The following is a 23,811-nucleotide window of genomic DNA, read 5'->3' on the forward strand; positions in this document are numbered from 1 at the left end:
ACATTACTCTAGCATCTGCTTTCGTAACTTGACTTTTTGTAAGTTTACGTCTCTTAACAGATAGGACACTGAATTAATTTGATGTGGCTATTTCACTGAGCAGTGGTACACCCGTCCTTTTTTATTCATTTACAATATCTAGTTTTCTAACTTCTCCTTTACCAATGATTTGCACAAAATGATATTACATCACTGATACAATTTAATTTTTGTCAGTAATATAGTTTGCTTGTCTCTTCTTTTCTGTATCATGTTTGTATAGTATTCAGTGTATTAGCCTTGCTATATTGCTGATTCTTTTGGTATATAAAGTGTTAAGACATACTACATCATAGCCACCAGAAGGTGTGCAGTTGTGATTTTTCACGGATCGTAACGTTTCTCTTCTGTATAAGACTCTTGTAGTATTTTCCAAACTTGATGTCTTTTTCTTAGTCAGTTACCTATCTCCAAGTGTTTTCCTTTGGTGGAGTACATTGCCTGCACTTGTCTCTGTCTTCCCTTTCTCTTTGAGAGTTGCTGAGAGATCTTGTACATAGTCAGCTATCTTACACTGCAACTTGCCTTTCAGATTTGGGGTTGCATTCACCTCTCCCTAATAATTGCTAGGCCAAGACTGGATAAAAATGTGTTTTTCCCCAGTAGTTCACTATACCTGCCAATATACCTGTGGGCTTTACTGGTTTCCTTTTTTTCTTCTGTTGTGATCTTGACACTAACATCTGTGTTCCTTTGCTTATTTATTTTGTACTTTCTGTTGGTACCTATTTGCTGTCCACTTCTGGCTTAACGTTCATCTCTACTCTATTCTGAAACGCTTCTGCTAAAGTGAGAATGGCTATCTCTTTGTTTTTTACTGTTCAGAACCTTCGCTATGTTTGTATCTAAAGATGTCAAAAGATACGTGTACAATACACATACACACAGTTACTTTACAGATGTCCACATCTCTGTCAGGCTACATGATATACAATCCTGCCATACAATAACTTTCATATATCATGTGATAAGCATCGAACAACTTTGTTTAAAGTGATTCCTCACTTTTGGGCCCAGTCAGTTATGCAAAGGTTATATGACATAATGGAAGGTTCAAGCAGATTTATAGCCTGTACTTCACTATTAAATGTCAAACTAGTTATTACTGTTACCTTCTGAAGCAATCCTTGCTAATCTTTTTTGTATTTTCATGATGCATTGTTAATGTAGTTTATCTTTCAACATATTATACAATCCCTCTTGTCTCCATTTATCTTCTAGCATACACTTCCCCAGGCTGAAATGTTTTTGATGCACCCAGTTTCTTGTTATAAATGTAGATTTTTATACTTGCAAAGCTCAAATGTCATTACTGTGTCACACAGAAAGCTGTATCCACTTGTCACATAACACTCTACCTTTCAGATGAAATATCCAGTTTTAATTCACCCATAAAAAGGCAAGATTCACTGAAGAGAATAATTTTCTTGAACTCAGACAATATCTATAGCTTAATATATTAAATAAAAACATAATTGACTGAACAGAAAACAATGCAACAACATGATAAAGAATAATATAGAAGATCCCATGTTGAATTTGTATACCTGAAATGGCAGTAGTCCCTTTATGTATTAATCGTACAAAGATGTTTTACTTTTTCATAGTAAATGCAATGCAGTTTACTTATACATAGTGCACATTATATATCTTGTGGAATGAAGTCAAGTGCTTTTCTACGATCTTTGACTGTTATACTGCCAATCTAGCCCTTTTTGCAGGTCTCCATTAGAGCATTTTAATACAACTTGAACCTTACTGGACTTGATTTTCACTATTAACTTTGATTCATTCTGTTACATAAAGGAGTATTTGGAATCACTCTAAACTCTTTCTTTTCTTTGTAATATCGGAATATCCCGAGTTTTTTAGTCTCTGTTCCCTTTCCTATATTATGAGAGCATACGTCTTGCAATCATTTTGCATGTGTCTCCTGTGTGCGAGTTTCCTTTGTCAAATTCTACTTCTTTTTATTGATATAAACTCCTAGTAATTCTCATTACTAGATCATCCTTTTAACAGCTTTTTTGATGTATGACCCTTTCCTAACAGTTATAGTTATCATATGCATTTGTTTTATTGATTTTCTGGTAATATATGCTATACACATGTTTTGAGGTGTATCTGTCCATCTCCATTAGAATTCTGTCAGAAGGGTTTGGGGTTGACGAAAGGGGTTGGGGGTTAGACTGATGGTTAAAGTGTTACAAACACAAGGTACAGAGTTTGATTTCACCCCCATGACAAAACTTGAAAAGACCCCCCCCCCCGGGTCATTAGTTTAGTAATTACCTATAAACAATAGACTAATCGCGTCTTTGTTGGTCATTTCTTCTATGATTTGTGTTTCTAGTCCTTTCTCCCTTTGGATAATCGTATCTGGGCATTGAAATGCATCTTCTGAGAAGACTCAAAACTCTTACTTTGTAAAGCATATCTTGTACTAACAAACTGTTTTATTTCACATCATTGCATTTATTCTTTAATGGGGGGGGGGTTTCAGTTTCAGCTCTATCTCTTCTTAATTGGTCTAGCACCTCTGGTCTATTTAGACTACTAAATTGCTTTATTTTCAGTGTCTACTTCATTTGGTTACTGACTTCCTTGTATTACTTTAAATGACTAGATGTTTCTACCTTTACATATATCTTAAAATATATCTGAAGTTGCTCCAGTCATATCTGTTTGTAGTATGACTTGCTTTTCTACATAAACAGCACCATAAAAATAATTTTTCTCAATAACGTCTTTTTTTACTGCTAGTATTTCTTCTTTCTCCTGTACTATTTCCTCTGCTGCAGCTTTCTGTAGATGGCCCATGTTTCTTTACCCATATGCTGTGTTCTTTTAATTTGCTGTATTACGGGTTTTACATCAGCATCTGTTAACATTTAGATTTTTCACTGCTGTTGTTTGTTTTACTTTGTACCATTTTTGTAACTCCTCAGGGAATGCTCAGACAATTTAAAAACATCAACGACCCATTATTTTTTTTTATCCCCATTATTTTTTTTATCCTTTTTTCGTAACTGTTTAAAGACTCATGTTTGTCCAGATAGTTTTTAAAATGTTTATGGACTGTTTTTCTTCTGTCACAGTGGGGTTTCTAATAACAAGTTCTTACATGTTGATGGGCTTTTTCATCAAGTATTGAGAATTTTGCACTATCGTATTGCCAGCCATGTCCACATGTGCATCTGCAGCTTTGGGCACTTTATAATTGTGGGATCTGTGGGCCTACCCACCATTTTTATTTTATTTTATTTCTTTCCATGACACATATGACAATTTATATATTACTTCTGCTTTGGGGAGATTTTGTAAACAAGAGGGTGCTCATGTAAAGGTGCCGACCAAGGCCTAAGGATACATTCAGTGCCTCCTACATTATCCTTTCTTTTCACACTGATTTTATCACTTCATCTCGACACCTAAAGGGATACCCAGGTTTAAGTTTTTAAATGTTTTTAATACTGTGCCAGGAGGTTCATGAACTCAGTATCACTTCAGTCAGATAATTGTCATGAGAGTTGCTCTGTGCATCTGCAGTGAAACACATCTGCATTCTTGTGTAAATTATATGGGGTTACCTCTACTGGTAACCCGGTTAATTAAGTTTGGCCTTTGCTGTTATTATTCAGGTCGCTCCCAGAACTACTGGAACTTTGTTAGTGTCCTTAATGTACTAATCACATTTTTCCTTTTTTAATTCTCCACATGTAAAGGATTTTATTACCATGACAGGAATGCACACCGTTTCTAAGTCAGGGCACAGTTAAACTTCATGAGATCACTACTGTTTGAATCTCTGCAGTGTGGAGTTTTTCATGATGTGCCATGTGCCTCCTCCACATAAAACTCTTGTCACAAAATGCACATTTATATGGCTTTACACCCATGTGACCTTTCATGTGGTGTGAGAGGTTCCACTTCCGCATAAAACTCTTGTTACATAATGAGCATTTGAATGGCTTCTCACCGGTGTGACTACCCTCGTGGCATGTAAGGTGGTACTTCTTTTTAAAAGTCTTGTCACATATTCCACATTTATATGGTCTGTCACCAGTGTGGTTTTTCTCGTGGTATGTGAGTTCACACTTCCACATAAAACTCTTGTCACACATGGTACATTTAAATGGCTTCTCCCCAGTGTGGATCTTTTCATGGTCTGTGAGTGAGCCCTTCTTTTTAAAAAACTTGCTACACTTTGCACACTGAAATGGCCTCTTCCCAGTATGGGTTTGTTCATGTGCTATGAGATGGCATTTCATTATAAAACTTTTGTCACACGTTGAACATTTGTATGGCTTCTCCCCAGTGTGCGTTTTCTCATGGTATGCAAGGCTCCCCTTCAATGTGTAACTCTTGCCGCATGTTGCACATACATATGGTTTTTCTCCGGTGTGGACTTTCTCGTGGGCTACAAGGGTACTCTTCCACTGAAAACTCCTATCGCATGTTGTACATTTATACAGCTTTTCCCCAGTGTGGGTTTTATTATGGGATGTTAGCTGGTACCTCCATGAAAAATTACTGTCGTATGTGTGCGATTTCTCCCCAATTTTGATTTTCTGAATGTCAGCAAGGTAAGGTTCCTCTGTAAAACTTTCGTCAAATTCACATTTAAAGTTCTTTATCTCTATTGTCAGGCTGTCTTTGTCTTCATGCTCCTGTTTAATTTCATCAAATATTTTAGGATTTTTAATGATGTTTTGTGTAATGATCTCATTCATAACTCTACCCTCATTATGACTCTGAGAGTATGTTACAAAGTTATCAGGCAATACCAAACCCTCTTTACAGTCAGCTTTGTATAATACCTCCATTTCATGAGTTTGCAAATGCATTTTTAATTCATTCTCCTGCTTAAAACTCTTATCATATTCCATGTATTCATGGAGTTCATTTCCAGTCTGAATTAATTCATCTCTTGTAGCAGACATCTGACCTGCGAAGTTCTTGACACATTCAGAATTCAGAGGTTCCTTCTTTAATACCATCTGATATGGAGTCTTATTACACTGTGTGCCCCTGCAGACTTAAAGAGACAGTTAATTAATGACCTCTTACAGGACATGACAATATCTACACATAATATAGTGTCTTTTCATATTAGGATTATGGTATCAACTGTGTGCAATGTAACATCACAAGCAGAATGTATTACCCATTTAAGCATGCAATACCCTATTTATGTAACACATCTTCAGTATATAGAAAAAAATACCTATGCTTTGCCCATCATGCCAAAAATGAGACGTAAGCAATCACCTTTAAAACGAGACCTCTCTTCCCATTGTATTGTGTCAGAACACACAAGCAATCATCCTTAAAACCATCATCCTGCCTCACACACACACTTATTTTTTTCAGATCCCTGTGATTCTGTTTAGCACAAACATGGAACTTTCTAAATCTGATTTTTGTTTCTGTGTTCTGGCATCAGTCAGGTTAAGATGCACGTTACAACTGTTTCGGTAAACGTTCATTAATTCTCATTAAGCTCTTCCATCACTTTGTCTACATCACAAGAAAGGATCTGTAATAAACACTAAAAGTAAGAAAATATGAACAGTTATTAAAGAGGAGATTAAAGTCTGTTTTGTAATAAGGTCAGCAAAGCTTTGGAGTTCAGTGACGGAGGAGAATCAGTCTTATGCGATCACAAATAATTCATATCACATGCGCACACACGAACATGCGCACGTTCATAGACACCATACCTGTCAACCTCCTAGCTCAGGGAATCTGGCCAAAGTCAAAAATAATGGGGCTGACAAAAGCCAAAAATTGGGACATATTTTAAATATTGCTCTTATAAACTTAGAAAGTGGCAAGAATAATAGATTTTGGGTTAATATGCATTTTTTGAAGATATGAAGTCAGAAACTTAAATGTGAATCATTATTTAGTGACCTCAATCCTTAATGATTTGCCAGAAAACCACAAGTTTTATGAGGAACAGACCAAAATTATGAAGCAAAAAGCTGGACATTCTGCAAAAATCTAGACAGTTGAGAGGTATCACACACACACACACACACACACACACACACACACACACACACACACACACACACACACACACACACACACACACACACACACACATAAAATCAGTGGAATATAAGTAATCCATAAGTAGGAGATGCAGGCACAAAACTGCATCAGAAACCAGCTGACAGCTTTGCAAGCCATTAGACTTTCAACTGAGATACTTTTGGCATGACAGTGTCAAAAGCGCAAGAGGTAACTCACTCACCTTTGGTACAGAAGGTTGTAGGTTCTATCCTTATACCCAGTAGCTGGATTTATGTTACTGCGGTGCTGCATAATGGGCTGCTGCAGAACTGAATGTGTCATTTCATCACTTCGGATGTGTGGCAACACAAAGTATGTTAACATCTTCTAAAGCTGTCAGATTGGTTTCTGATACAGTTTTTGCTGGTTTCTGATACAGTTTTTACTGGCTGCTTTGTGTGCATCAGAAATAGCCTACCTATTAACAACGTATACATGTATACCTTGCTAAAACAAAGTTATTTTCCTGATTACACATATACCTTGCTAAAACAAAGTTATTTTCCTGATTTTTGAGTAGTCAGGTTTGTTGTATTATGTATATGTTAATATACAAGTATATTCAAAAGAGGGAGTTCCTAAAGGTGCAAAACCATCAAAGAAGGTGGTAAGGCAATTACAGTATTCATTTCATATGGAGTAAATGTAAACAAACAATAAGGGAAGACAGCAAAAAGGCCATCATGCTACAGAGGTTCATAGGAGGACACATACGTCACCAACATAAAATAAGAAGTCATTATGTGTCAAGTGGCAAACAGCATACCTCCCTGTTAACATATGTGTTTCTCAAGGCTCTATGTTGGGCCCATTGCTGTGTAATACATTTGTTAATGACCTACATACCACTTGTGGCCCCTCCTCACTTATTTACTATGCAGACGTCTCTAATCTTGTTTGCTCTTCCCCATCATTAATAAACTGCAAGCCAGAACCCAAGAATCATACTCCTCAGTCAAACTCTGGCTATAACAACATGTGTCTATACCAGTTGATTGAAGGACCAAATTATTGAAACCCATATGGTCGAGATCACATGGTCAACAGTTTGGTTTGTCGAACCGTTCTGAATGAGTGTGGATCATTAAAGGGATATGCATGGGGTTTGTCCTACTGCAAAAACATTGTTTGTATTGTTGGCAGGTGCATGTCACTTTATCGCTCGTTTGTACTGTCGGCAGGTGTATATCAGTTTATCAATTGTTTGTACTGTCGGCAGGTGCATGTCACTTTATCGATTAGCTGCATTGCTGACCATATGGGTTTTGACAATGTATTTGCTCCATAGATGTTGACATAGATCCCAACAGCATGACTTAATACTCAGTGCTAAACAGACAAAAGTCGTGCTCTTCCTACCAAGATCCGGTCCCGTTACAAATACTAATTTTATCTTATTACCTCCAACAACATTGTCCCAGACAAAAACGTCTTGGAGTTACCCTGGACAATAAACTGAAACTTGACTTCCATATATCCGATATCTCACCTTTCCAGTAATCAAATGCAAATAAATTAAGCAATTAAACTAAGGATCATTTGATTAGGGTATTATGGGAAATATGCACATTATACCTACCCCCTGAGTATACAACGGCTATTTATCACTATTATTGCATACGGGTCAATAAAGCCAGATTGCACCACATATAATAAATGTACCTCCTACAGTAGATTAGTTCCTTTTCAATTGAATTTAAACTTAATAGAAATATTTTGGTGACTCTGTTTGACTGAAAATCAACTGAGTTAAACATCAGGCTCAGATAACTGTGGACTGAAGGGAACTTCGTCTTTACTGTTGTGCGATCTCAGAGTTACTATATTTTGAGATATGAGGGTGTAGAGGTGCTCAGTGCATTTTAGGTTTCCTTTCTTTTAATAGGGATGACAGTGGAGGTGAGATCCTGGAATTAGTACATTTATTGATGTATGGATGTAGGGAGCGTCCCCCTTTAAAAACACCGCTGCCTTTTTTTATTTCTTTCACTGTATCGTTAATTCATTTTTTTAAAGGAATGGGTGCCAGTGAAGGAACCTGACATTTCTCAGTGGGACCCTTCATCCGAATACATATATTAAATCTAACATACCTTGGGATTCACAGGTCACATGTTATGCAAAGCCAGGCTGGGCAGCTAGCTGTAACATACCTTGGGATTCACAGGTCATACGTTATGCAAAGCCAGGCTGGGCAGCTGGCTCTAACATACCTTGGGATTCACAGGTCACATGTTATGCAAAACCAGGCTGGGTAGCTAGCTCTAACATATCTTGGGATTCACAGGTCACACGTTATGCAAAGCCAGGCTGGGCAGCTAGCTCCAACATACCTTGGGATTCACAGGTCACACGTTATGCAAAACCAGGCTGGGCAGCTAGCTCTAACATACTTTGGGATTCACAGGTCACATATTATGCAAAGCCAGGCTGGGTGGCTGGCACACTATGCAATCCTGTCCTGATTAATAATCCCAAGATTGCATCATTCTGCATTGCTAGGTAAAGAAGTGCTGGAGTGCCAGAGGCAAATGAGGTAGTCAGGGGGCAAGACCTATTAAAATGAGTCCATTGAAGTGGCTTTGTATGAACAGTATGTAGGTTCTACATGACACACTATATCAGTTACCCTAAAGGTAAATAGTGTGGACAAATACATGCATTTCAATGGTGGAATCTGAACAGTGTTAGCCAAACGACTTCCATCTACGTAAACCGCCAATCTAAGTAAGTGGTACTGAATGTCTGTAAGGGAGTATATGGCTGTAGGTCTGTGGATGTTTGTGGTTGTATGGTCGGTACAGACAGTGTGTGTGTGTGTGTGTGTGTGTGTGTGTGTGTGTGTGTGTGTGTGTGTGTGTGTGTGTGTGTGTGTGTGTGTGTGTGTGTGTGTGTGCATGGGTGCACATGTGAGTGTCTGTCTGCATGCATATGTTCGTGTCTACATTTTCGTATGTGTGGGAGCATGTGACCTAGGTGCAGCTAGGGAGGGGTGGTGGAGGAGAATCAGGAACCACCAAACCATGAAAGGATCATTTTCCTAACGCTCAAGATCTCAAGATTATGTCAAATACCAAAACCTCCAGTAAGACACTATCAATGCATGCTGTTTGAATACAAAACTATAAAAAAACCCATAGCTACGCTGCTAAAGGACTAAGATTTTACATAATAAGTACTTTTTTCCTATATACTCAGGACTTCATCAGATTGCCAATTATCTCATTCCTCACATTTTATACATAGTAAAAATCACATTGGATGGCACAGTGGTGCAGCGGTAGCATTGTCACCTCACAGCAAGTGATTCTCCAGTTCGATTCTCGGCTGGAGTGCCTTCTGTGTGGAGTCTGCATGTCCTCCCTGTATTCATGTGGGTTTTCTCCACGTACTCTGGTTTCCCCCTATGTTACAAAGACATGTGTCTGAAGCTTTTCTCCCCGGGCCTCTGCTGAAAATTGGCTTTATTCCAAGTCGGACTTTCCCGGTAAACAAATGTTAAATAATAAATAAATTAATTAGAACATAGATATTAAAATTCCCAGTATCTTAAAACAATACATACATAAACACAATAAAACCATCATATGTTATCTCAGCTTCCTACTTTTTAATTCAGGTATTATACTAATTAATTCACACCAGGTGTCATACAAGCATCCAGACACAACTGCCACTTTACTTTCTGTTCTCCAGTGCTACTTTTATATCCCAACTCTCTCATTTTACTTTACGCTGTCAAAAAAGCTATTTTTTTATGAGTGTTACATCTCTTAGTGTGCATTACAAAATTTCCCAGTTTTATTGTAAATGTATGGCCCCTGATTCATAAGGTAAGATTCCTGTTCCTTTTTCCAATATAAAATGAAGAGCTGCCTTCACGCTTAGATAAATATATGTTTTCTGAATTTCAGATGTACTTTGTTTTCTAGAAACGTTCTACTTGTCTCTTCAAGCAATAATAAACACCCTTTAAATATATCTTCATGCTGTACAAATGCATATGAAGATGTCCCTTTTGAGTTTATTATTTTAACTTAGTAATTAAACTTAGATTTTTCTCCTACCATCTTCCACAAAATATCATTAGCTCTCAGTATCCCTTGATTTTTCATAATTTTATTCCTATACCCCAACCCACAGCCTAATTTCTTTCTAAACCTTTCTTATATGTTTTATAGCCATCCCACAATCCTTCTATTAAATACCTCAGCAACAGAGCATCTGAAAATCATACCGGATGACAGCCAGCCTATTTGTGAGAAAAGTGCTTCTTTTTCCTCCACCCTTTTATCATCTCCCCTCCAGCTGCCACTCAGATATCTTCCTCTCTTTTCTTACAGATGTCCAAAGCTTTCTTGACATTATAAATGCTAACGTTCTTTTACAAAGAGTTAGCAATCCTGCTAGGAGCCCTGATAGCCCTGACCTGGTCTTCACAAACATGGTCACTTGTTGCACAGCTCCTTATGTATCATCCTATCTTGTTAAATCAGACCATAAATTAGTGACCTTTTCCTATAAATTATTGGTACTGCCCTGTAAACACCTCTGCATTGTGGGACTTATCAAAAGCAAACCATCAGTTACGTGACCTAAATAATTCTGCTCCAATCCTCCTCCAAAGCATCCTGTTGCTGAAGCTGCAACCTCTGTCTTCTACTGCCTCTTAAATAGTTGTATTAATAAGCCAGTCCCTAGCCGCATCAAATATAAGGAGAAATTTAAAAACAAGCCGCTGTGGTGAAATGCCCATATAAATAAATTATATAACAAGAGAAAGAACTTGCTTAGAGCTAATAACAGGTCTCATTCTGCCCACCTTCAGAGCACACAGAAGCAAATTAATAAAGAGCTTAAAAAAGGGAACCATTAAGAAGCTCAAAGCAGAGTATGAACTTAAAATAGCCACTAAATCCCAAAATAACTACAAATCCTTTTTAACTATGTAAGGAAGTTAAGAACTGACACTTAACAATGTTCAAAGCTAGTCCGCAATAATACTGCACACTCTGACCCAAAGAATATAGCCAATGTCCTTGCTGATAAATTTAGTTTAAATTTTACTCCATTTGCAGTTATAGCTGCTATACAGATTCCACAATCCCAGCCACCCTGTTTAATTACTGAGGAAGAAGTCCTGTCAGTCTTGATAAAAAAAAAAAATCATATTTCTTCCATTGGCCCTGATAACATACCAGGTTGCTTGATTAATAGTAGCAGACATGGCCTACCCACACCCCCAACCTAACCTCGTTAATCTAAGCCTCCCCACTGGTTACATTCCAGAAGACTGGAAAGCAGCCAATGAAATGGTGTCGCAAGATGGTGACCCGACCATGGACCCTGACAACTGTAGGTCCCCTAGTCTCACTGGCCTCATATGTAAAGGTAGGGAGCACATTATCTCAAACCCCATTAATTTGGACATTGAAAATCTCTTAATCCTGGACCCTCATCATTGTGGCTTTTGACTCTTTAACGTCACTGAGTTCTTTGAACATATAATTGTACAGCAGTTATACAGTAAATACAGCATTCTGGGACCTGGCCAAGGCCTTTGACCTGATTTGCTATGCAGGCATTATTCACAGACTTGGAAATCTGAATTTAAATCATTGTGTTGTGTAGTGGATAAGCTAACTGGTTGTCTGACAGAACCCATGTGGTTAGTCATTAGTGCTACTTCTGAAAGAAAAAAAGGAATCAGAAGTGTACTACCGGACTCAGTATTGGGTCCTTTGCCATTTGAAACCTCTTTCTGACTATAAATTATGTGTTGCTTTTCTATTTCTTCAACATAGGTTAGATCATGTTAATAACTGGTTCAAGGACAATGGTCTTAAATGTGAAAAAAATGTACCACAGATCATTTGGTAAACACAATATTTTCACATACCATATAGGCAACACACCCCTCCAATCTGATGCTGTTATAAGCAATTTGGGCACTTATTTTGATAACTTTTTATCGTTTGATTGTCACGACTGCAGCCTTTTAACTCCCTCTAATTATTTCTAGCGGCATTTCTTCTAGACCCAAAGAAGTCTGAATTCTCCTTTACTCATATCTCATCAGACCCGTCACTGAATATAATCACCCTTTTGGCATGTGTTTGTCTAAACATATCATACAACTTGACAGACCTCAGAGGTTCATAACTAAAAAGATAGTGGCCTAAAATATTAGGCATCAGGACAGACTGGCAGTCTTCTCTGTGTATTCAATATCTTAAAAACCCTCAGCAGAGATCTGTGTCTGACGTTTTGAAACATGTAAGACTCGGCCTTTTTTAACCTCCTTTACTCTGCAGAACAACTAGTACCTTAACTACCTGAGTAACAGAACTAAACCTTCATCAACAGACAAATAAGACATGGTGTGACAGATTCCTATACCAACACATTCCTCACTTCTGGAACAAACTTCCAGTACATATCAAGCAGAGAAGCACCCTCCCCATCTTCAAGATAAATCTAGATAATCAGATGGGCAGACCCAAATTCTCCCTCAGTATATCTTGTGTTGCAGTCCTTGAAGCTGGAAGGAACTTCTAAATATGGGTTGTGGGCTAGGCTTGTAATGTTTTGAAGACTGAGTGTCTGGTACGGTTACCTATTAGAAAATCGAAGTTACAGAACTTCGAATACTATATGGTTGACACCATATGATTGAAGTTCCATAACTTTGAAATTAAAAAAAAAAAAGACAACGTACCCTGACGGGTTAAAGCAGGGGGGGCAAGACCCCTGCACCCCCTGCTACTTAAATATACCAACTTCGAGATCACACTTGAATGCACTACATTGCGGAAAGGGAAGATTTTCATTTCCTACACTGTAGAGCAATCTAGGAGTTGGTATATTTAAGTAGCAAGGGGTGTGGGGGTGCAGGGTGACTTGCCCTCCTGCCTACACCCTTTATTTTTTTCTTTTTTTTTAATGTTCATTTTGAACATTTCGAATTTTCAATTGTTCGATCATTAAAGGTCGACCTTTAGTGATTCGAACAATTGAAAATTCGATGTTCCAATAGGAATCCGTCTGGTACTGACCTATCAATCCAAGAACCTAAGATTCAGCATAAAGGCTACATCAGACTTCATTACATTGTCATTCTGATATGCTTTAAAGAAGTATCTTAAAATGCCACTCCTTATCTGTGTGTGTGTGTGTGTGTGTGTGTGTGTGTGTGTGTGTGTGTGTGTGTGTGTGTGTGTACACACACACACACACACACACACACACACACACACACAGTTGCAACTGTAAGACCAATGAGAGAATGTACAGTACATAAACAGAATGTACAGTACATAAACTCATTCCCTCTAGTACAGCTCTTTTCAGTGTGCATGTTTAACTTCCAGTGGGTGTGGCTTGATCCTTTAAACAAATTAAGTTAGATAAATATTCTGATACCTTGTATGTAGCATGGTTTTGGAATTATTAATGCAAATATGAACAAGCAATATTGACGCCTGGAGGCGCAGTAGGAGTTAACTGCAGAAACACTTGGAGGCACACTCACCTATAATGACTTAACACAGTGTCATAAATGGACATAAACACACACACATTCTGCTTAGTACAGCTGACATTGTGTGGCATGCTCACTAGCAAGAGATCGGTTAGTATCATTCAAACATTCTCCTTATCTCACAGGGATTGGTTAGTATCATTCAAACATTCTCCTTATCTCACAGGGATCGGTTAGTATCATTCAAACATTCTCCTTATCTCACAGGGATCAGTTAGTATCATTCAAACATTCTCCTTATCTCACAGGGATTGGTTAGTACCATTCAAACATTCTCCTTATCTCACAGGGATCGGTTAGTATCATTCAAACTTTCTCCTTAACTCACAGGGATCGGTTAGTATCATTCAAGCATTCTCTGTGTCTCACAGAGATTGGTTAGTATCATTCAAACATTCTCCTTATCTTACAGGGATCAGTTAGTATCATTCAAACATTCTCCTTAGCTCACAGGGATCGGTTAGTATCATTCAAACATTCTCCTTATCTCACAGGGATCGATTAGTATCATTCAAACATTCTCCTTATCTCACAGGGATCGGTTTGTATCATTCAAACATTCTCCTTATCTCACAGGGATTGCTTAGTATCATTCAAACATTTGCCTTATCTCACAGGGATCAGTATCATTCAAACATTCTCCTTATCTCACAGGGATCGGTTAGTATCATTCAAACAGTCTCCTTATCTCTCAAGGATCGGTTAGTATCATTCAAACATTCTCTTTATCTCACAGGGATCGGTTAGTAGCATTCAAACATTCTCCTTATCTCACAGGGATCGGTTAGTATCATTCAAACATTCTCCTTATCTCACAGGGCTCGGTTAGTATCATTCAAACATTCTCCTTATCTCACAGGGATCGGTTAGTATCATTCAAACATTCTCATTATCTGACAGGGATCGGTTAGTATCATTCAAACATTCTCCTTACCTCACAGGGATCAGTTAGTATCATTCAAATATTCTCCTTATCTCACAGGGATCGGTTAGTATCATTCATTCTCCTTATCTCACAGGGATCAGTTAGTATCATTCAAGCATTCTCTGTGTCTCACAGGGATCGGTTAATACCATTCAAACATTCTCCGTGTCTCACAGAGATCGGTTAGTATCATTCAAACATTCTCCTTATCTCGCAGGGTTCGGTTAGTATCATTCAAACATTCTCCTTATCTCACAGGGATCAGTTAGTATCATTCAAACATTCTCCTTATCTCACAGGGATCGGTTAGTATCATTCAAACATTCTCCTTATCTCACAGGGATCGGTTAGTATCATTCAAACATTCTCCTTATCTCACAGGGATCGGTTAGTATCAAACATTCTCCTTATCTCACAGGGATCAGTTAGTATCATTCAAACATTCTCCGTGTCTCACAGGGATCGGTTAGTATCATTCAAACATTCTCCATTTCTCACAGGGATCCGTTACTACCATTCAAACATTCTACGTGTCTCACAGGGATTGGTTAGTACCATTCAAACACTCTCCGTGTCTCACAGAGATCGGTTAGTATCATTCAAAAGTTCTCCTTGTGTCACAAATAATGGCCATGCTCCCTGATGATGCCAGGATGTGATAGAGAATGACCGGGCTGAGATGAGATTGGGACTAGATATTACAACAGCAGGTTAGCCAAAACTTAAAAAAAAATGTGCAAACATTTTGTGCACTAAACCCCGGGTGTTGCTGCTCTAACAACCCTGCAAATCATTACACATCTCCAAAAGCTACCACGTCCATCCACTACTAGCTCAAAACCTTTGGCGATATCATAGAAGGAGCTTTTTTTTTCTCTCCCACCGTAAGGTGATATTTACAACAACACATAAGACTGGTCTCAGCAATGAACATGGATTGCACCCTCATTTTCCCATATACAGACCCTGAACTGTCACCTTTCCTTCCAATTAGGCAGTGTTCTGTGCATCCAACCATTTTATGGTCCAGTTAGGTACCTTTAATTTCTCCCACTAATATACTGGGAGGAACATTATCAGAGCATTTGATATAGCTCTGATACAGCACTTTCAAAGGTCCCCCTTTGTCTCCCTCCCTTTTGGTGACATAGTCACCAAACTGGAACATGTTTGGCCATGAGGAAGTATGGTCTGTGAAGCCATACAGATGGTCATCTTCTAGGAAAAGGAAAGGAAAAAAACTGCAGCAAGAAATACTATAAGCCTGCCTTACAGAACCTTTCCTGTAACCTTCCCTGAAAATGTATTTATTTATTTATTTGCTTTTGTTTTCCAGGAAAGTCCACCTGGGAACTGAAATGCTGATTTTCAGCAATCTTTTTGTTTAAACACACGTTCATTGTGATGGTCAACAAACTCATTGACTACAGGTATTTCACCTTTTATCACCTGATATATTAATTGTACCTTTGTTACCTCACATTGTCCTTCTCCGGCTCCTTAACCTATTCTGAAACATAAACTAGACAACTTCATAATCCAGCCGTATACTTACTGCTAGAGGGTTCATCACAACTGTTCTTCTGGGGCAGGGTCACTGCTCCTTCCAGAGAATCAGGTACGAGTTCCTCTTGTTTTTCAATCAGTAGGAGCAGTTGTTCCATTGGGATGTTGAACCCTGCCCAAATAAATGGCAGAAATATTATCCTAAGATTACCACCCTAGGTTTTGCTGTTTTTATTAATCCCATCACTTCCTCTTAAAACATGAGTTATTTATACAAACACAGCTGTGCTAGAACTCCATAAAACATGTTTATAAAATCAAATGGCAGCCTTATCTTTGTAACTAACAAAGTAGTGACAGACAGCATTTGAAAGAGCAGACACAAATCACAGTTTGTCTAAGATGTGTTGCAGTAAAAACAGTAGCCAGTGTTTATCAGTTATCCTGTATACTTTCATCCATATTTTTATAAATGAGTACATTGCCTTTTACTGACAGACATTATATGAAATGTCATGGTGTGAAACAGAAAGTGTCTGTTCAGTGGAACTTGCTAGTCATTTGCTATTAAATATGAAATAATTTCACAATAAAACTACAAAACTAGTGATTAGCAAACCACAACATGGTAGCAAATGAAACTTTAGAAGATGCTGGAAAAAAAACTGTCACTAATGCTTTCACTGTGACTTAGCATGAGAGATACCGAGTGCTGTGTATATTGTTAATTTACATAAACAGGATTAGCATGAGAGATACCGAGTGCTGTGAATGTTGTTAATTTATGTAAACAGGCTTAGCATGAGAGATACCGAGCGCTGTGTATATTGTTAATTTATATAAACAGGCTTAGCATGAGAGATACTGTGCTGTGTACATTGTTAACTTATGCAAACAGGCTTAGCATGAGAGATACTGTGCTGTGTATATTGTTAATTTATGTAAACAGGCTTAGCATGAGAGATACCGAGCGCTGTGTATATTGTTAATTTATGTAAACAGGCTTAGCATGAGAGATACCGAGTGCTGTGAATATTGTTAATTTATGTAAACAGGCTTAGCATGAGAGATACCGAGTGCTGTGTATATTGTTAATTTATATAAACAGGCTTAGCATGAGAGATACTGTGCTGTGTACATTGTTAATTTATGCAAACAGGCTTAGCATGAGAGATTCCGAGCGCTGTGTATATTGTTAATTTATATAAACAGGATTAGCATGAGAGATACCGAGTGCTGTGTATATTGTTAAATTATATAAACAGACTTAGCATGAGAGATACCGAGTGCTGTGAATGTTGTTAATTTATATAAACAGGATTAGCATGAGAGATACCGAGTGCTGTGTATATTGTTAATTTATATAAACAGGCTTAGCATGAGAGATACCGAGTGCTGTGTATATTGTTAATTTATGTAAACAGACTTAGCATGAGAGATACTGCGCTGTGTATATTGTTAATTTATATAAACAGGATTAGCATGAGAGATACTGAGTGCTGTGTATATTGTTAATTTATGTAAACAGGCTTAGCATGAGAGATACCGAGCGCTGTGTATATTGTTAATTTATATAAACAGGATTAGCATGAGAGATACCGAGTGCTGTGTATATTGTTAATTTATGTAAACAGGCTGTGAAAAAATCTTCAACAAACTTCCAAAATTGCCACCATTTAATGATAAAAAACACAACAACAGACGAAAAGTTTAAAATTAGTATGCGCTTTCACGTCATTACAACGCTTCATCAGACCATGATAAAAACTGGGTAGTACACCTTTTTATATACCATAATGTATTTCAACTTAATTGGAATCCATCACTAATAATTCAATTAAAATTACTTTGTTGTAAGCTAACATCATATACTAAAAACAAAAAAAATACATATTTAACATGTAAAAAATTTTTTTGAAATCAAAAAAATAAATATATATATATATATATATATATATATATATATATACAGTCGATTACTCTTAATAATTAATGATTGAGTGGTCTACTAGCTAAAAAAGGTTTAAGTGATATTTTATCATTAAGCCCATATTTATGGGCTTGTAGCCTTAAGATCCACTTGCTCTCGATTTCTTCTGTATGACCTTTGATATTGCCTAGTCTACTAGATCTAGTAACTATTTCAAGAGCCATGAACTTAAAACTATGTGAAAATCCTTTGTCTAATATGTGTCGTGCTACCGTGTTAGTAGTATTTTTTTTCTCTATAGCATAAATATGCTCTCTTATGCGCTCACGTAATGTTCTGTTTGTTTTCCCAATATAAAATAATTGGCAATTTTGACACTGAGCAAGATAGATGATATCCATTGTTTTGCAATCCGCATAACCTTTGAAAGTATATTTGCATCCTGTATATGGGTGTATAAATGTATCATTATCAGCTATATATTTGCATAAAATAAATCAGCATGCTAATCAGCAAACCAACGGTGATATCAACGTTCCATCCAAGCCGGGAGCTAAAGGCGGAAGAGTAGAACACAAGACCGCCCATATAGTGAAGTCGATGGAGGAGGGTATAGAATCCATTTGCACATCAACCCCAACCACCACAGCTACGAGCGTCATAACTACTAAACCAACAGCAGAGAAACCAAGGCAGATCGTTATTGAAGCCATGGTACACTCGGACAATGGAGGCAACAGGGAGGCGCCGGTGGCGTTCAGTCTGCCAAGTGACCAAATAGGAAGAGAAGGACGCAGGAAACAGTTAACAATTGATTCATTTATGGGAGGCCCTGAAGAGGAAGTGTTTGCTGACGGTGAAGGGTTTCCTTCTTTTCCTTTACCGATCAAGCCATTCGAAAGAAGGACATGGTCCCCGTTCAACAGAGTAAAAAAGAGGAAGAACACAGAGGAATTCTATCAACATCATAAGAAAGCGATGTAGTTACTAGATCTAGTAGACTAGGCAATATCAAAGGTCATACAGAAGAAATCGAGAGCAAGTGGATCTTAAGGCTACAAGCCCATAAATATGGGCTTAATGATAAAAAAATCACTTAAACCTTTTTTAGCTAGTAGACCACTCAATCATTAATTATTAAGAGTAATCGACTATATATATATATATATATATATATATATATATATTTATTTTTTTGATTTCAAAAAAAATTTTTACATGTTAAATATGTATTTTTTTTGTTTTTAGTATATGATGTTAGCTTACAACAAAGTAATTTTAATTGAATTATTAGTGATGGATTCCAATTAAGTTGAAATGCGTTATGGTATATAAAAAGGTGTACTACCCAGTTTTTATCATGGTCTGATGAAGCGTTGTAATGACGTGAAAGCGCTTACTAATTTTAAACTTTTCGTCTGTTGTGTTTTTTATCATTAAATGGTGGCAATTTTGGAAGTTTGTTGAAGATTTTTTCACAGCTTGTTGCACCTTCTTACTCCTTTTGGACTATAGATTTTGTTTTGGTATCGAGGGTGCTTTACTTCGCAGGTATCATTTTTGTTCCTTATCTCATTTTCGTTGAATACCTGCTGAGACATGGCTGTGGAACCGTTACTAAATAGTAGCAACCGCACTTTTGAAACATTGAAGGCACAACGTTTGCAAGGTTTGCTAGAAATGAATAAGAATCCCTTATTGAAATTGACGGCCAGAGATTTGGCGAATAATGAAGGTACTGTTAAAACAATGAAACATAATATGGAAGTTATACTTCTAACGAGACGTTTAGAGAACAAACTACAGAGACTGAGAAATGTACAATGGCAGAAATTACACATGGAGGCTTGCTTAAGCTTTAAACTGGTTCCGAGAGGTTTAAGGGTACTCAAAATGCCTACCTTTGGGACAGCGTATCTGGAACTGTTATCCCAATGGCAGAAATTGAATTTGGACACTAGGTTTTCGTATATTAATATTCTAATAGAGCAGTATTGCCTTGTGGAGAAAGGATTAACAGAAGATATCAATGCTGCCGAAAGAGAGTTAGCGAAGTTACTTGGCGGAAATGAATTAGATGTTTTGTATAATAATCTTAAGCTAATGTTGTCGACATTGGATAACAAATTACAACAAGATAAAAAGAGGAAGTTGGAGCGGGACTTTATTGACTTTCAAAAAGGCCAAGTCTTTTCTTGGCCGAGGGATAAAATAAATCAACATGCTAATCAGCAAACCAACGGTGATATCAACGTTCCATCCAAGCCGGGAGCTAAAGGTGGAAGAGTAGAACACAAGACCGCCCATATAGTGACGTCGATGGAGGAGGATATAGAATCCATTTGCACATCAACCCCAACCACCACAACTACGAGCGTCATAACTACTAAACCAACAGCAGAGAAACCAAGGCAGATCGTTATTGAAGCCATGGTACACTCGGACAATGGAGGCAACAGGGAGGCGCCGGTGGCGTTCAGTCTGCCAAGTGACCAAATAGGAAGAGAAGGACGCAGGAAACAGTTAACAATTGATTCGTTTATGGGAGGCCCTGAAGAGGAAGTGTTTGCTGACAGTGAAGGGTTTCCTTCTTTTCCTTTACCGATCAAGCCGTTCGAAAGAAGGACATGGTCCCCGTTCAACAGAGTAAAAAAGAGGAAGAACACAGAGGAATTCTATCAACATCAGAAGAAAGCGATGAAGTCTACCAGCATGGTTTAGTAATAAATATTTCCAGGTATGAGCCTAATAACCATGAGTTAACTTTATTGAATAAGGGGTTGAACTTCATACCCTCTTGTTCTACAGATTTTACTGACATTGTTGTTGACATTAAATTATTTATGAGAAATATAGGATTGAAACTGCTTTATGGGCAGGGTGATTTGAACACTAACACGAGAGCTTCTAATGTTTTTAAAAAAACATCTGTATTTGTTCCGCAACAACATTCGCTTTTGGAGGCTTTTGAAAAAGCATGTGAAAATGATCTTTTTGAGTTATATAATAATAATACAGCGAAGCCAGAGTTCTTTAATTTAACTCCGAACGAGAGGGAGGCCATCCATAGTTTACAGAATAATAATAATATTATTATACGAAAAGCTGACAAAGGGGGTGCCATAGTAATAATGGACAAGAGTATGTACACCAATAAAATGGAACATATGTTAATGGATGGTGATACATATCACCCTCTCGATTGGAACACACTCAGCAACCTAATTAAAGGAGTACATGGCAACTTATATGATTTATTGCTATGTAATATCATTGATAAAGATCTCTATAATTACTTTATTGTTGAGAATCCTTTGGTTCCTACATTTAGGGGTCTCCCTAAGATTCATAAAGAACTTACTGACCCTCCTCTAAGACCAATAGTCTCAAGCAAGGGGTGGCTCACAGAGCCCCTATCCATTTATTTAGACAAGATGTTTAAACCCATTGTAGCCAATGTCAAGCAAATATTAAGGGGCACCAAACAGTTTTTAGAGAATTTATCTGTTTTTAACAGACTTTCGTTAATTACCAATGAGGATGCCTTTGTGACGCTAGATGTGAAATCATTATTTACGTCTATACCAAATACTACTGGCATTGACTATGTGCGTCTCTTTTTACTAGAAAATGGGGTTACCAATGCTGATACTATGAAGTGGATGTTATTGTTAGAGATAATTCTTGATAATAATGTTTTGTTATATGGTGACAGCTACTATTTGCAAAAGAAGGGGGTAGCAATGGGAACCCCCTGTGCCAACACATATGCAAACCTGGTGTTGGCCTATTGGGAGAAAACCTATGTGTTAAACAATACTGTCTTCTCCAAACACCTTAAACACTATAGTAGGTTTGTAGATGACGTGTTTATTGTGTGGGGAGGGTCAGAGACACAATTGACAGAATTTGTGAGTTACATCAATGATACGACTAATTTCTTAAGGTTCATAGGTTCATAGTTTAGTACTAGGCTAACTGCCCTTTTGAGATATTTTTAAGCCTAGCCAATTATCCCTTGTGAGACTGAAACCCTGTACCTTGTGTTTGTGAGGCAAACACCTTAACCACTAGGCCACCCTCCCTGGGTACTTTTGAATGTACACATTCAATCTTTGAGACTGAGATTTTGGATGTCAAGTTAAGTAAAGGACCCAATGGCATAGATACAGAACTGCACAGAAAGTCATGTTGGAGGAACAACTTGCTACATCATAGTAGTATGCACCCCAAACACATACACACTAACATAGTAAAGAACCAAGTGTTGAGGGCTTCAAGATTAACTACACAGGAGAAAGCATACAACCATCAGAAAACTAAGTTAAAGAGGAACTTCGTGTCAAGAGGATATAAAGAAGTAGAGGTACAGAGAGCCATCATTGATGGGGATACACATAGGATAGGCAAAGGGACACCGTTTATTGCTAGAGACGCTAATAATGAAGGCTTAAGTATTGATACTAAACCCTTGACCGTGAACAGACTTACTATTCCGTTCACCAATAAGAATACCCACATTAGGCAGGTTATAGGGGATAATTGGAAACTATTGATGATGGATCAAAAAATAAGAAGTCTAGTTGATGATAAACCTAATATATCTTATAGGAACATGAAATCATTGAACAGGATTTTATGCTATGAAAATACACATAAAAGTAGGATTCAGTCACAGAGGACAGGCACTTTTGCCTGTCGTACATGCAAGCAATGCAAATATATAGCTGATAATGATACATTTATACACCCATATACAGGATGCAAATATACTTTCAAAGGTTATGCGGATTGCAAAACAATGGATATCATCTATCTTGCTCAGTGTCAAAATTGCCAATTATTTTATATTGGGAAAACAAATAGAACATTACGTGAGCGCATAAGAGAGCATATTTATGCTATAGAGAAAAAAATACTACTAACGCGGTAGCACAACACATATTAGACAAAGGATTTGCACATAGTTTTAAGTTCATGGCTCTTGAAGTAGTTACTAGATCTAGTAGACTAGGCAATATCAAAGGTCATACAGAAGAAATCGAGAGCAAGTGGATCTTAAGGCTACAAGCCCATAAATATGGGCTTAATGATAAAATGTCACTTAAACCTTTTTTAGCTAGTAGACCACTCAATCATTAATTATTAAGAGTAATCGACTGTATATATATATATATATATATATATATATATATATATATATATATATATATATATATATATATATTTATTTTTTTGATTTCAAAAAAATTTTTTACATGTTAAATATGTATTTTTTTGTTTTTAGTATATGATGTTAGCTTACAACAAAGTAATTTTAATTGAATTATTAGTGATGGATTCCAATTAAGTTGAAATACATTATGGTATATAAAAAGGTGTACTACCCAGTTTTTATCATGGTCTGATGAAGCATTGTAATGACGTGAAAGCGCTTACTAATTTTAAACTTTTCGTCTGTTGTTGTGTTTTTTATCATTAAATGGTGGCAATTTTGGAAGTTTGTTGAAGATTTTTTCACAGCTTGTTGCACCTTCTTACTCCTTTTGGACTATAGATTTTGTTTTGGTATCGAGGGTGCTTTACTTCGCAGGTATCATTTTTGTTCCTTAATTTATGTAAACAGACTTAGCATGAGAGATACCGAGCGCTGTGTATATTGTTAATTTATATATAGAGACTTAGCATGAGAGATACCGAGCACTGTGTATATTGTTAATTTATATATAGAGGCTTAGCATGAGAGATACCGAGCGCTGTGTATACTGCTAATTTATATAAACAGGCAGA

At 37.2% G+C, this 23,811-nt stretch overlaps 1 protein-coding gene across 2 annotated transcripts in view; it reads right to left on the reverse strand.

Annotated features, from left to right (window-relative positions):
* Window positions 1-1,482: 1,482 nt before the first annotated feature.
* Window positions 1,483-23,811, reverse strand: part of LOC122815114 (zinc finger protein OZF-like) — a 114,745-nt gene continuing 92,416 nt past the window's right edge. The window contains exons 3-4 of one of the 2 annotated variants that reach the window (XM_044087359.1): window positions 16,141-16,263; window positions 1,483-5,077 (exon numbers count right to left, since the gene is read on the reverse strand). In XM_044087359.1, the coding sequence (XP_043943294.1) occupies window positions 3,822-5,077; window positions 16,141-16,263 (1,379 nt within the window). In that variant the 3' untranslated portion in view covers window positions 1,483-3,821. The remainder of the gene's footprint in view (window positions 5,078-16,140; window positions 16,264-23,811) is intronic. The other variant, XM_044087360.1, reaches the window with a different exon arrangement.

The sequence above is a fragment of the Protopterus annectens genome, chromosome 11.part0 (genome assembly GCF_019279795.1).
Source record: "Protopterus annectens isolate FY-2018-M chromosome 11.part0, PAN1.0, whole genome shotgun sequence".
Classification (NCBI taxonomy): domain Eukaryota; kingdom Metazoa; phylum Chordata; order Ceratodontiformes; family Protopteridae; genus Protopterus; species Protopterus annectens.